Source organism: Myotis yumanensis, unplaced genomic scaffold (assembly GCF_028538775.1).
Source record: "Myotis yumanensis isolate MYYU_CA2020_CCGP unplaced genomic scaffold, mMyoYum1.0.hap1 SCAF_14, whole genome shotgun sequence".
NCBI classification, from domain to species: domain Eukaryota; kingdom Metazoa; phylum Chordata; class Mammalia; order Chiroptera; family Vespertilionidae; genus Myotis; species Myotis yumanensis.
The window spans coordinates 49,690,139-49,704,359 of record NW_027223765.1 but is presented as its reverse complement, the minus strand read 5'-3'; the positions used below and the strand labels follow the sequence as shown (position 1 = coordinate 49,704,359).

At 43.5% G+C, this 14,221-nt stretch overlaps 1 protein-coding gene across 1 annotated transcript; it reads right to left on the bottom strand.

Moving 5' to 3' along the window:
* Positions 1 to 221: 221 nt before the first annotated feature.
* On the bottom strand, positions 222 to 11,596 carry CUNH3orf49 (chromosome unknown C3orf49 homolog). The gene is made up of 5 exons (XM_070433579.1): positions 11,472 to 11,596; positions 7,207 to 7,520; positions 3,854 to 3,990; positions 868 to 981; positions 222 to 419 (listed from the first exon to the last, which is right to left on the bottom strand). The coding sequence occupies exons 1-5, from the start codon at positions 11,594 to 11,596 to the stop codon at positions 222 to 224; spliced, it is 888 nt and encodes a 295-aa protein (XP_070289680.1).
* Positions 11,597 to 14,221: the final 2,625 nt, after the last annotated feature.

The following is a 14,221-nucleotide window of genomic DNA, read 5'->3' as shown; positions in this document are numbered from 1 at the left end:
TTTTTCATTATTTATAAGAATTATGAAGCAAAAATTTGCTTATTGTAACTTAGAATTAAAAGTTAATTTTTAAAAAAGTAATTTTTTAAGGACTGTGAGGCAGAATATTATAAAAAATGCCTCCTCCCCACTGATTCATTCACTAGAAGGATTTATTCAGGATTATGTACCAAAAGGTAAGAATCCCTTTGAAGATAACTTTTATGCAATCCAGAACAAAATCAGAAGCAGCAGCAGGTACATGGGAAACACACATTCTTCAATTTATACTTCCTCATGGTTCTCTTGGAAATCCTCTGGAACTGCTTAGAAGACTGAAGAATTTCGTCCCCTAGAAACTCGCACTGTTGAAGCTCAGCGTGCCTTTGGGCCAGTAACTTCATGGACTTGTCCGTCACTGTTTCTATGAGGTCATCCACCTGTGACAGATAAATACAAAGAAGTGTAGCCATGTGCTGGACAACGCTGTCAGACCTGAGGGATGGTTGTTTTTCCTGAAGATTAATTCAGGAATTGGTGGACATTTTGCACATTCCAAGTATTATTCTAATTCAAGTCGTAGCAAACAGCTTGAAAATATACATTTAGTACCCAGTGATAAAGACGATCTCATTTCTTCTCAAAAGAAGCCTATGCACATGCCTTTATATTAATTGAATTCACTTAGTGTTTATTAGGCGCACAATACCAACCAAGGTGCCTTTAGCAATCCTTCAGCCACTTTCAAAACGCCCCCACTAACATTATTTCTTAATGGCAATCATCAATTTCATTGCACAGTCATGCTGTCCAGTGGGGCTGTGCATCCAGCGAAACGTGGCCTGCTGCTGCTTCTGAAACACAGAAGTAAAAGCCTTTGTCCACTACCTGCATTTGAAGCTTTCCTACTGTCAAGTCTGGTTTCCGGAGGACATTTCTCATGTCGTGTTTCCTCTTTCTAAGTGCTGGAAAGTGTGGTCTCTTTTTTGCGGAGCGTGGAGCCTATCACAAAGATGCAAACACACAGATTAGAAAAGCGCCAGCATGACTTTTGTGACGGTGCTTAGGTACGAATTCTTATAAACTGAACGTTTGCCACATAACAGATGTCAAGTTGGTGACCGTATTCATATTTTCTCCACGCCCCATGTATCTCCTTTGTGCCCAGAGCTCTCTTTGAAGAGATCTATAGGGTGCAGCGAATGAGATTGCCTGGTTCTGAAAGAAAATACAGTGTCAGGAAAAAAGCAGGTCAGTCGTAGCGGAAGAAGAAATTGCCTGTGCGGCCGCTGAGCACAATGAGGTGGAGTCGTTATGGACCAGTGCCCGGAAAGCTCATTATCACTGGATCCAGTTGTTAATTTGGTCTTTTTTCTGTAGGTTTCCTTGTTTTCATGGCAGACATGTCTGCAAACGTAAAAAAGCTCTGGGTTCTTTTCACCACATGCCTGGTACATTTCCTCTTGTCCCTGGTGTGCTGGTTGCACGTACCTGCTCTCATGGTGTTATTAGGAATCATTTCTAGGCCATGGCTCCTGGCTAATATGCCCTCTTTGGTCTAATTGGGTTCACTTTCTTCTTCTCTTAATAAATAGCATTAGGACTATTGTGAGACCAGCATAAAGGAGGGTATGAGACCACATCTGGGTCCTAGCCCTCGCCTGTGAGGGAGTTTACAAATGCGTGTGCTGAACACACCACTCAGCCCGGCCAGCCTGCCCAGACTCATGTCACTTGCAGAACTTCCCGGCCCTGTGTATAGTTGAACTCTCTCCTCTCTCACATAAACTTCAGTACTTTTTCCTACTAAGCACTTACCACCCTTCATAATTACTAAGATATTTCTGTTGGTTGGATACCACTAATGTAAAGTCAAATGCCTAGAGGGGCCAGGCAGTTTTTGTAAAACAACCTGGGGCTGGTGTGAACTGGAGAGAATGTGCCTCAAGCATAGGGGGCAGCCTCTGCAGGGCTCCTGCTGTTGCTGTGAGGAATTGGGGAGGCGGGGGGGGGGGGGGGGGGGGGGGGCTAGTGTTTCCAAATCTTCTTAGTTTTCTAACGAAAGCTGAAAAGCCAGATTTTTATTGGAAATATTCTAATTTTTAAATGTGGGCAATTAATTTAAATATATTTTGAGGAACATTCTGAGAGCTAAACAAAACCATTCTAAAGCCAGTAGAGAACATTTGATTTAATGTTTTTTGATGAACGGTAATTCTTAATTTTCATATAGCCAAATATATCCATCTTTTTCCTTTTTTTAAATGAATCAGCTGCCTCCTGCACACCCCCTACTGGGGATCAAGCCCACAACCCAGGCATGTGCCCTAACCAGGAATCAAACTAGTGACCTCTTGATGCATGGGATGACCCTCAACCAACTGAGCCACATTGGCCAGGGCTCCATCTTTTATGGTCAGGGATGTGTTCTAAGAAGTCTTTATACTGAAATCATGAAGCTATTCTCAGTGTCCTTAAAAAGTTTTTTAAGGTTTTACCTTTTCCATATCTATCACCGAACAGGAACTAAACTTTTTATATGGTGTGAGTTAGGGATCAAATTTCATCTTATTCCCCACATCTGCTCATACCAGCACCATTTGTTCAAATGATTATCCTTACCCCACTAGTCTGCAGTGCCATGGTTTAATGTCTGTCTCTTCTATTAAACTATAAATCCCACAAAACACCACCATGTCCATGGGATCACCTTTATGGCCCTAGAACTGGGAATTAACAAGCACATAATAGGAATAAAATAAGTATGAACCTTGCACACAAAAGAGGCAAGATTCTAAACTAATACTGCACTCTAGTGATGGCTTAGAGCACTGCTATGTAATAGAACTTTCTGTGGACAGGAAATGGTCTTTATCTGTGCTGTCCTATACAACTGCCACTAGCCACATGTGGTTGTTGAATACTTGAACCGTAGCTAGTGCAATCAAAGAAATGAACTTTTGATTTAATTTAAATTTTAACTTAATAGTCACATGTAGGTGTTGGCTACCATATTGGATGATACAATTAGTACTAAGCATGGTAAGTAAGAGTAAGGACTCTATAGAGCCAGGTCTTCCTGGGTTTGAAGCCTGACTTACTTGGGCAAATTACTTAATCTCTGTGCCATCTCTAAATAAGGAGAACACTGCCATACGTTATAGGGCTGTTGTAAGAATTACCTGAGAAGTTAAAGCACTTAGGGCCTGGAACATAGCTTTACGTAAATGTTATATTTAAACTAATAATAGTTTCGGCTATTTTAAAAAATAATCTGAGCAATTTAGGCTCAAATTTCCATACCTACAGATAAATACAAGCTTTGGATTGGGGAGTCCTGGATGGTCTAGGGTTGCACTGTCTGTACTTCCTATACATGTGGCTATTTGCATTTTAATTACAAGTGAAATTAAATCAAATTAAAAATTGAGGTTCTCGGTTGCACTGGCCACATTTCAGGTGTTGAAAGCCACATACGGCTAACGTTTACTGCCTTGGACACATGTACACTCGCATCCTCAAAGAATGTCTGCAGGGCAGAGCCTGTCTCAGGGATTGCGCCCCATGCAGCATGCACGGCACGCCAGATGCCAGCACACTAACGTGATATTTGAACAGTTAAAACGCCAATGTAAAACTCCAAGCTCCATTGTTGCCCAGACTGTAACAGAAGCTGAACAGTTTTAGCTCAGAAATGGAGGAACCAGATCCGATTAGCCGGTTTTCTGGGCCTAAATTCCTGGAATCGCTACACAAGCAGGAGATTGGATGGCTTTCTTGTGAGGGACTTGCGGCAGGAGAGAACCTGGCGTTTCCCACATCCTACCTAGAGTCTGACTGTGCGTGTCCCGGGGAGTGTGCTTCTGCGTTTTACCTTGTGCAGCCCTGCCGGGAGGGATGTCACCGGGAGGGATGTCACAGACAGCCGCCGGGTGGTTCTGGCCCGGAGCAGTGTGCTTCCTCGGGTGATCTCCTCCGTCTCTGCTTCTACAACGTCGAGTTGGAGAGCTGCTCAGTGAAGGGGGAAAAGAAGCTGTAATGATCACAGTTGTAAACATATTCTTCCTTTAGAAAGTGTCTGGAAAGACAGCATCCCGTGCTGCCTCGGAGCTTTTTTCTTGGGGTTAACAATTCCACCTGGATTTGCTTTTCTGTCTGACACCTTCTCTTGCACACACGGCCTTTGCTTGGGCTGGCATCTCAGTGGTCACCAACCAGTCTTGACAAGGTGGTTGGTCACCTCTCTGTCTTTGAGACCAGTTTGCTGCCTGATGCTTTTCCCTTTAACTTTGTGAAATTAGAGAAGTAACCTCTGATGTGTAGAACAATCCCTTGAATATTTGTTGTCGGTTGAAGCAACGTTTTAAGATTTTTCTTCAGTAATGCGGTTCCAGGCTCAGGCACTCCCATACCATCCTAGCAGTTTCCCATAATCCAGGAGCCATGCGAACCCTTTAATGTTTTCTTTATAGCAATCCCATTCTTAACACAAGGAATGTATTTACAAAGGGAACTTAAAACACTATCATAAATCAAAAACCAGTACCATACATAGGCATTAAAATTAATATGGTAAAAACAAAACCATATTATTGGCTGCAGAAGGCACTAAGCTTGAGGTTACTCTACTTTTTATTAAAAGAGAAAAAGGCAGGAAATGAGACTTTTCCTTGGTGTAGTTAAAGGGATCGATGTGTTTGCAGTTTGCTCTGTTTCAGTGTTTTTACTGCGCGCTGCACCTAAAGTCATCTCGTCCTACTGAGGGCTGCAGACAAGGACCTCTCTGGGAGCCATGGCTCCTAATCTCAGTGAAGCGGGGGTGGGAGGTCCACTTTCAAAATAGGTGCTCAACTGGAGAAGCCTCCCTCTCCTCCACCCTCCACTGCCCAGCTCTTCCCTCCCCACTGCCCCGACCAGCCAGGCTACTGCCATCCCTTCCTGAACATAAGAGCCTATTTACTGCTCCTTCTGCATTGGCTCCTGCCCTCCTCCAACCCAGTCTCCACTCTGCAGCCGGAGCTATCTTTAAAAAATGCAAATCAGATTATGTAAATCCCCAGCTTGCAAGTATTTTGTGGTTTCTCATCACCCTTGGGTATAAAAAATTCTTAACTGGCTTTATAACACCCTTGCCACCTCAGTTCTGGCAGGATCGCTTTCTTAATTACACCTGGTGCTCTCCTGACGTTGGGTGCTCCCCTCTCCCTGGGACACCCTTCTCCCCATTCTCTCTGTTTGTCTCCCGGTGGCCTTCAGATGGCTGAGCTGTCCCTTCCTCCTCCAGGAGGCCTTTCTGGAGCCCCGCCCCTCCTGAGGCATGACATATTTTCACAGCGCCCTCTATCTGCAGCAGATGTAATTGTATCGTGTTGGAATGTCCCTCTACACCAGGGGTCCTCAAACTTTTTAAACAGGGGGCCAGTTCACTGTCCCTCAGACCGCTGGAGGGCCGGACTATAGTTTAAAAAAAACTATGAACAAATTCCTATGCACACTGCACATATCTTATTTTGAAGTAAAAAAACAAAACGGGAACAAATATAATATTTGTATTTGCATGTGGCCCGCGGGCAGTAGTTTGAGGACCCCTGCTCTACACTGTAACCCTCTGGAGGCAGGGATCATGTCTGTTCTATCTGCTACTCTATCCCTAACATGTGGCTGACAGGTAATACATATTTAGCAGATATTTGTTGAAAACTATTATGAGGGTTGGCAGAGAAGAGCAAGGTTGTTTGGGCCACACCTGAGACAAAGTGGTTAATACTTGAGCTGGGCCTGAAGGATAAGCATGTTTTCCGGAGAAATCTTAGAGACCTGTTATTCCAACTAAGACAAAAACAAGCTGATGCACACAGATGAGGAAAAGGAACTTGGGGCTCTGTTTCCTGCCAGACTCTCCAACTGCAGCTCCCTCACTATAGAGCACACCCTTTTTGTTATTTTCAACAGAAATAGACAGGTCAGTCCATACCAGATGCTTGGATGCTTAGTGACTGCTTTTTCCAGAATATTTGTTTGAAAGGACAGTCAGTCAACTAGAAGACATCAGTTGTTGTTTTCTTCCTAGAAAAAGTACCCAGCAGGTTTTCAGCCTTTTCACTGTGAGAAATGGGAACGTGTGTGTGGATTCCCTACGTGCACCCCAGGGCTGTATGTTTCCTGGTGCTGGGCTGTAAAGGACACTGAAAAGCTCAGAGGCTCTTAGGGCACTGGAGCTATTCTGTATGAGGCTGTAATGGTGGATGCATGACACAACATGAGGTGGTTTCAAACCCATAGAGCTGGGCAGGGCATAGAGTGAACCCTAATGCAAACTATGGACTTGAGTTTGGTGTGATAATATATCAATATTGGCTCATCAGTTGTGAGGATGGGGTGAGGAGAGGGGGCAGGATGATGTGGAACTAACTCTCTGTATTTTCTGCTATTTTTTTCCAGTAAACCTAAAACTACTCTGAAAAATAAGGTCTATTAATTTTTAAAATCTATAAAGGAAAATGCAAATATTAGTGGTATTGTTAGCTAGCCATCATAGGACCCCCTAAAACAGCATTACTACCTTGCGAAAAAGACAATGTTTTTTTTTCAAATGTCAATTCTTACATAAAGTACATGGGGAGCAGACACAATAACATAAACTGTCCTTTTTGACTTACCAGTCATACATTTTATTCATAGAATTCTCACCACACTCTCTACTGTTGGAATTAGCCATTTGAAAGACCGCATCACTACTTTCTCCAGAAACAAACCCCAAAAATCCCACTTTAGTTTGATTTCCTAATATATGTGTATGTGTATATGCATATACTCACATGTGTCCACGCATGCATATACACATATGTGCCTATGCCTGCACATACTCATCTATGTGCCTATGCCTGCACATACACATCTATGTGCCTATGCATGCACATATTCATCTATGTGTGCATATATATTTAAATAAAAAGGGGCTATAAACTGACTAACCCACTGATCAGTTGGACTGGGAAGTACCTCAAAGGCAATCTAATTTAGAGTTTTTCAAAATGTATGTACATCCTAGAGTTACTTGCGGATCTTTCTAACATGCAGATACTGACTCAGTAGAACAGGGTGGGGCCTGGGAGTCTGCATTTCAGACAAGCTCCCAGACATGCCATACTTTGAGTAGCAAGAAAATCCATCCCAATTGCATTACTCCTCTTGGCTCGACACCTAGCCAGCAGTGCCCATGATTACCGTTCTGTGAGGGTTTTCTCGTCCTCGGTGTGGAGCGGAGCCTGGGCGGCGGCAGCTCCTGGGCACCTCCAGGAAGAAGGCTCTGCGGGTGGGGAAGGAGGGCTTCCTGGGGGCTGGTGGCGCCCGAACCAGCTGGCTTGTGTCTGTGCCGGGCTGACAGCATCCTCCCGACGAAGGTCTTCACTTTCTTCATCACACTTTTTTTCTGACTTTGCTGGCTTTCATGAAATTCCATGTCGCTGCCACTGGACGATTCCTCTTTGGGGACCAATACATTTTGTTTTACCAAGTTGGTAGACACAGCTTTATGCCATCTAATAAAAAGAAAAGTAATTTGTATTAAGGGAATTGAAAAGTTAAAAACAGGACATTGAAATCATTAAAATCCAAGTGGCAAATGTGAACAAACGACACAATTCCAAGAATCAAATCACAGAAAAATGAGCCAAAGCAACTGCTTGGTGTCTTGTCACCAAACTGTAGTAGTGCATTCTGGCCACCGCCTCACTGAATCCTCATAGCAGGCAGGTTATGCGATCATCTTCTTTTTACTAATGAGTAAACGGATACAGGGAGTGGGTAACGCAATTAACTAGGCACAAATGCAGATTTTAATCCTGGTGTGTGAATGTTAGAATGTATTACCTCATATTGGCAAATTGGCAATCTTATCTCAGTGATGGTGTGAGACAGTTTTTGCTGGATATGGTAGTTCTAAGGCTACAGTGGTGAGAGATGAGAGCCTGCCAGTCAATAAAGAATATAGTCTCCACAGTTCCACAAATGCTGCATTTACAAAGGACATTCATTTAGAGAGAAGAATTCTAAACACATAGTTCCAAAATGCCAACTAGTCGTACACTATCTTCATCATCTTGGCATATTTTAGTAATAAAAGTAGATACAACTTCTTAATAGCTTTCTTTGTGCTAAACATTCTACTTTTTTCAAGCGTATTACCTAATTTAACCCTCATATGGCCGCCTACCTTTTACAAATGAAATGAAAGCTTGGGCAGATTGAATGACTTCTGCTCAGGCACTGATCCCAAGGTCTGCATGCTTATCCTCTGTGCTAGAGTGAGCACCACCCCTCCAGGACACCAGCATTTACCTAATATTCTTCCTCAGTTAATGGTTTTTTGTTAGTCCCACCCAAAGCAATACTATTCATAAAATCTCATGGATTTTAAAAAATTAAACTTTTTAGTTTTAGATAATTGTAGTTTCACATGCAGTTATAAGAAATAATATTTTAAGCCCATTTTTAAAAGCGAAATTCTCTTGTACTCTTTATCCAGTTTCCCCCTTTTGTAAAACTATGATGCATTATCACAACCAGCATGTTGACATTGATTCTATCAAGATACAGAGTCTACACAGCCAGGATCCTTCGTGTTTTATAGCCACTCCCACTTCCCACTCACCTCACATTTTCCTTAGCCTCTGGCAACCACTAAGCTGTCCTCCATGCGTATACTCTATGTTTTTCCGAGAATGTTATATGAATCAATTCATACAGTATATAACCTTTTGGAACTTACTTTTGTCAGGCAGCATATTTCTCTAGAGATTTATCCACATTGTTGTGTACATCAATAAGTTGTTCCTTTTTATTGCTGAGTAACATTCCATGATGTGACTATACCGTGACTATTTACTTTGTCAACTATTCATTCACTGAAATATATTTGGGTTGTTTCCAATTTGGGGCTATTATCAATAAAGCTGCTATAAACATTGTGTATAGGTTTTGGTGTGAACATAAAACTTCATTTCTTTGGGTGAAATCCCAGGTTTTATATTATGTTATACTAGAGGCCCGGTGCACAGATTCATGCACCAGTGGAGTCCCTCAGCCTGGCCTGCACCTTCCTGCAATCCTGAACCCCTCGGGGGATGTCAGACTGCTGCTTTCTGGCCTGGCCTGTGAGGATTGGGCTGAAACCTGCAGTCTGACATCTCCCGAGGGATACAGCGGTGCACGAAGCAGCAGGAGGCCAGGAAGGAGCCTGATCCCGAGCCTGGGCCAGGCACCGTGCCACTCCTGCTCATCCCGGCCCCTCTGGCCTGCTGCTGCTGCCACTCAGTAGCACTGCTGTGGAGGCAGGAGAGGCTTGTACCACTGCAGCGGTGCTCGCCAGCCGTGAGCCCAGCATCTGGCACCCGTAGGTCAGCTGAGCAGCACTCTCGCTGTGGGAGTGCACTGACCAGCAGGGGGCAGCTCCTGCGTTGAGCGTCTGTCCCCTGGTGGTCAGTGCGCATCATAGCAACCCATCGACTGGTCGTTCAGTAGTTCGGTTGCTTAGGCTTTTATATATATAGATGTACTAGAGGCCCAGTGCACAAAATGCAGTAGGGTCCCTGGTAGCTGCCAGCTGCCAGCTGGGGCCTCCCTTCCCCCCGGCTGCCGCTGCCACTAGCTGGGGGAGGGGCGGCCAGGGGGAGGGGCTGCGGGCGATTGGCCAGCTGGCCCCGTCCCCTGGTTGAACTCCCAGTCGAACTTCTGGTCAAGGGGACAATTTGCATATTAGGCTTTTATTATTTAGGATAATACATGTTATATATATATATATATATATATATATATATATATATAATGTGGATGTAAATAAATTCATAACCATTAAAATATCCTTCAAATACTACCTGAAATATTTCATGTCCCACCAGCAGCACACATACCACACTCCAGAGAACCCTGCTCAGAACTGGACCTAAATTAGTGAGTTTCTCTGTCATATGTGGGCAGCATGCCAGTCAGAGCCCAGGAACCAGTGTTAAAGGGTTTTGTTCAACCCAGCACCACACTTCCTAGCTGTGTGATCTTGGGCATGTTATTTAACTCTATAAGCTTCAGTTTTCTTATTTTCAAATTGCTATACTATTCTTAGAAATGTGCAAATAAAAGGAAGTAACATATGTGCTTGGTACCTAACAAAACATTCAATAATCTATAACTTTTAGTACCAAGTGGATCAGATCTGTGTGGGAAAATGTAAGTCAAGGAGGGAGACCTCCTGGGTTAGAGGAGTTCGGCCAGTTGACACACACAACCTCTAGGGGGTGCTGTTCACATTTAGTCATTATAGTTGTGTATAGTTACTCCTATCAACCTTCTAGCCCATGGCAGTAAAGTGTCCTGAGGAGGGAGTATCATGTTCTAACTCACCCAAAAGTCATATATGGGCTAGGATTAATCTCCCAAGACACCTCTGAGAATCTTTTAATAAAGCCATCTTTTCCAACTACCACAAATACACACATGCACAACACAAAACAATGAAAATACGTTTTAGGAGGTCCAGGGACATTGAAAGCCACCCCTCAGGTAAAAAGCCTAGGTGTCTCCCACTCCCATCACTCCCCACCTTCACTCCGAACCTGTAACAATTAACAAAGGTGATTTTGCTTCAGGGCCTAGGGATAGAACTGCTGAAATTTCTGTTAGAAAAAGAATACTCCCCTTCTTAAGTTTTAAAGTTTCTTGGTTAGAAGTAAATGTGTTCGGTTGTATTGCTTCAACCCCCATTTCTTCTTAAAAGTGGAAATCTCTGCAGAATGTTATTTTGTCCATGAAAGTTCAAAAGTTTAGTCTTTGATGCTTTTGGCCTCATGAAACACCTGCTTTCTGCATGTCAGAGCTATTGCTAATGACTCTGGTAAGAAAGAAGCCAAAAGAAATGGAAAATAAATCATCTAACTGACTTTCCAAATTAAAATGTATCGTGTTTGGAATATTTCATGTCCATGTTTATGGTTTCACCATTGGCAAGAAATATGAGGTATGAGACAATTTTTAGGTTACATTAAAGAGCATGCACATAAGTGAGGTATAATCAGTACTTATTTCAGCAGCAGAATTGCTTGGAGAAGGAACAGAGTCATGGACCATGGACTCATCTTGAGGGATGTTCTACTGAGTATTCGGAACAATGCTATCTGTATGGGATGTGCGATGTCTAAAATCCCGAGGCTGAAATGACCACCAGTGCTCACTTGGCTGTCATATGCCACATTCAAACTCAAATTCAGGTGGAAGGAAAGCTTTTCTCCACTACAGCGAAGACTCTGCTGATCACCAAATGAGGCTTCCTGACTAGTGTGTAAATGCAGTGCCCTCTCCTTAGCCCACACAGAGCCTTCATTTCCAAACGCAATGCTAAAAAGAGATGCTACCTTTTCTAATGTCACAGTGAATACGGTTTAATGTAAAATCCAAAGAATCCCACTCAGTGAAAAAGAAAGTGAGTTCCAATTTCCTACCTTTCAATCCCCTTCCTTTTGAATGAGCTGTTTTTCCCTCTTGGTTGCTGAAACCTTCGGTACTGGCCAACTCTCCCACAACTGAACTTGAAGGACTCTGGTCGATGGAGTTGAGGGCGGTCCATTGCTGTCAGCGTCACCCGCAGTCGCTGTTGGAGATTGCTTGAGCTCAGAATTTCAAAACAAAATTATTCAGGGACTGAGGCAGTTTGAACTTCTGGGCTGCTTGGGATAAAATATGCAGATTTTTGAAATCTCTTGTTTATTCCCTTCCAGGTGTTAGAGACATCACTCGTGGGCCTGGCTTTGGTCATCATTTCACCCAGGTCCCAATGATGCATTTGGCAAAGCGGTGGGACATTCCTTTTCACTTTGTGGAATGTGTTGCAGCTTCCTGGGCAAGGCCAACGTGGAACTGGTTATCTAACCCAGCCGTGGGCAAACTACGGCCCACGGGCCGGATCCGGCCCTTTTGAAATGAATAAAACTAAAAAAAAAAAAAAAAAGACCGTACCCTTTTATGTAATGATGTTTACTTTGAATTTATATTAGTTCACACAAACACTCCATCCATGCTTTTGTTCCGGCCCTCCGGTCCAGTTTAAGAACCCATTGTGGCCCTCGAGTCAAAAAGTTTGCCCACCCCTGAACCACAGGCCTTTGGGTTGGTGATGATTATCACAGTCAGCTGTGCATGCCGAATTCCAAAGAGGAAAGAAGCTATAGGAGCAATACCAACGATCCAGCTTTCGTTAAATCTCTCAACTAGAGTTGCCCATACTCAGTCCCAGGGACACACATGAAAAGGCAGGTTGTTACCTGGCCTTCCCACAGCACACCTCACAGCACCTCCAAGGACTATTTTATTATATCTTGGACGTTTGTCGTGTTCTCTCAAAGCACTTGGCTAAAACAGTTGAGTACCTGGCCCACCCTTCCCTCCCAACATTTCCCCATTTATTTAATGGAAAAGAGCACATTCTGGCTGGGTTGAAACTCCTCACCACAAGGTGGCAGCAGACACTAGGGTTTATTACCATCACTGTTGGTGCACTTGAGTTTTTCCCTCCAAAAATAAGGATGCTAAGAAGGAAAACTCTTTAGAAAATTGTTGGGAGATACAAACATTACTCTGCTTTCTGTGTTTGACCTCAGCAGTGATGTGGAGCATGCTTCTCAAACTTTCATGTGCACAGGAATGACCTGGGGTCTTATTAAAAAGCAGGTTTCAATACAATAGGTCTGGGTGAAATCCGGTAATTTGCATTTCTAACAAGCCTCCAGGTGATGCTGATGATGCTGACTCACAAGCCACATTTTGAGTAGCAAGCAAGGTTCTTGCTGTTCCAGTCCTGGGGGGAGGAACATAAACACGGTCAAGAATGAAATATATAACACTGAGAAGTTAAGCGAATGGGTTTGGGAGTTACAGCTGGGTTCTTACTGCAGCTCAGCTGTGTGGCCTTCATCAATTCAACCTGTCTGTGCTTGCTTTCTTTTATTTTTTTAAAATATATATATTTTTTATTGATTTCAAAGAGGAAGGGAGAGATAGAAACATCAATGATGAGGGGGAATATTGATCGACTGCCTCCTGCACGCCCCACACTGGGGACTGAGCCTGCAACCCAGGCATGTGCCCTTGACTAGAATCAAACTCGGGACTCTTTAGTCCTCAGGCTGACACTCTGTCCACCGAGCCGAATCAGCTAGGGCTGTGCATGCTTTCTCATCTGTAAAGTAAGGGTAGAAAGGCGCTCATGGGACAGTGGGTGCAGGTGGTCCTTTCAGAAGCACTGAAACAGGGCACCTGATGGGTGTTAACCAAATGGATATGTGGTTCCACCTGGCCTATTTTCTCAACCTTGGCTGCACATTAGAATCACCTGGGAATCTTGTTAAAATCCTGATTTCTGGGCCTCATCCTTAGTAACAAACAGAATTTCTGGAGGATGAGGCCCAGAAATCAGGATTTTAACTAGACTCCCAGGTGATTCTAATGTGCAGCAAGGTTGAGAACCACTGTCCACTGGAATCCCCAGAGCATAATAAATAATAGGTGCGTGAATGAACAAATAAATGAATAAGCATTTTCTTTAACCATGGCCCAATTATTGTCACTCGGTTATTGGAATAGCTGTATTCATTCTGTTATATTTTGTCAACAATCTGGATGAATGAGGTTAATTTTATATTAGGAAAGAAGAGCTGACTTTGATTTATGTATGTGTATGTCTGTTTGCACATGTCTATGAGTGTGCAAATCTGTGTGTGTACGTGTGTGTGCAACAGGCTAAAGCATTTGCTGCTTCGGCTTCTGTGACAAGATGCACGGGTTTTTCAAGGAGTCTGACAAAGATGATGGAGCTCGCAGGAATGGGACACAGAGAAGAACAGCGAGAAGAGCTGGGGCACCAAGGACACGGATTGGAGCCAAACCTGTTTTTAAATTCTAGCTCTGCCCCTTATAAGCTATGGGACCTTGGGCAGGTGGCAAAACTTCTCTGGACCTCCATTTTCCTATCTGTGAAATGGGAATAGTAGCTGCTACCTTCAGGGGATGTTTTATTCATTGTTACCCGGCAACTGTTCGAATGCCTAATGCAGTGGTTCTCAACCTTGGCTGCACATTAGAATCACCTGGAATCTTTTTAAAATCCTGATTTCAATGAGGCCCAGAAATCAGGATTTTAACAAGATTCCCAGGTGATTCTAATGTGCAGCCAAGGTTGAGAACCACTGGCCTAGTG

Excerpts from the sequence above, each read along its gene's own strand:
- CUNH3orf49 (XM_070433579.1), bottom strand. The coding sequence starts at position 11,596 with ATGGACCGCCCTCAACTCCATCGACCAGAGTCCTTCAAGTTCAGTTGT. Across the intron at positions 3,991-7,206 it reads GAGAAAACCCTCACAGAACG|CAGCTCTCCAACTCGACGTT; the intron begins GTAATCATGGGC and ends CCCTTCACTGAG. Across the intron at positions 982-3,853 it reads TCCCGGCAGGGCTGCACAAG|GCTCCACGCTCCGCAAAAAA; the intron begins GTAAAACGCAGA and ends TCTTTGTGATAG.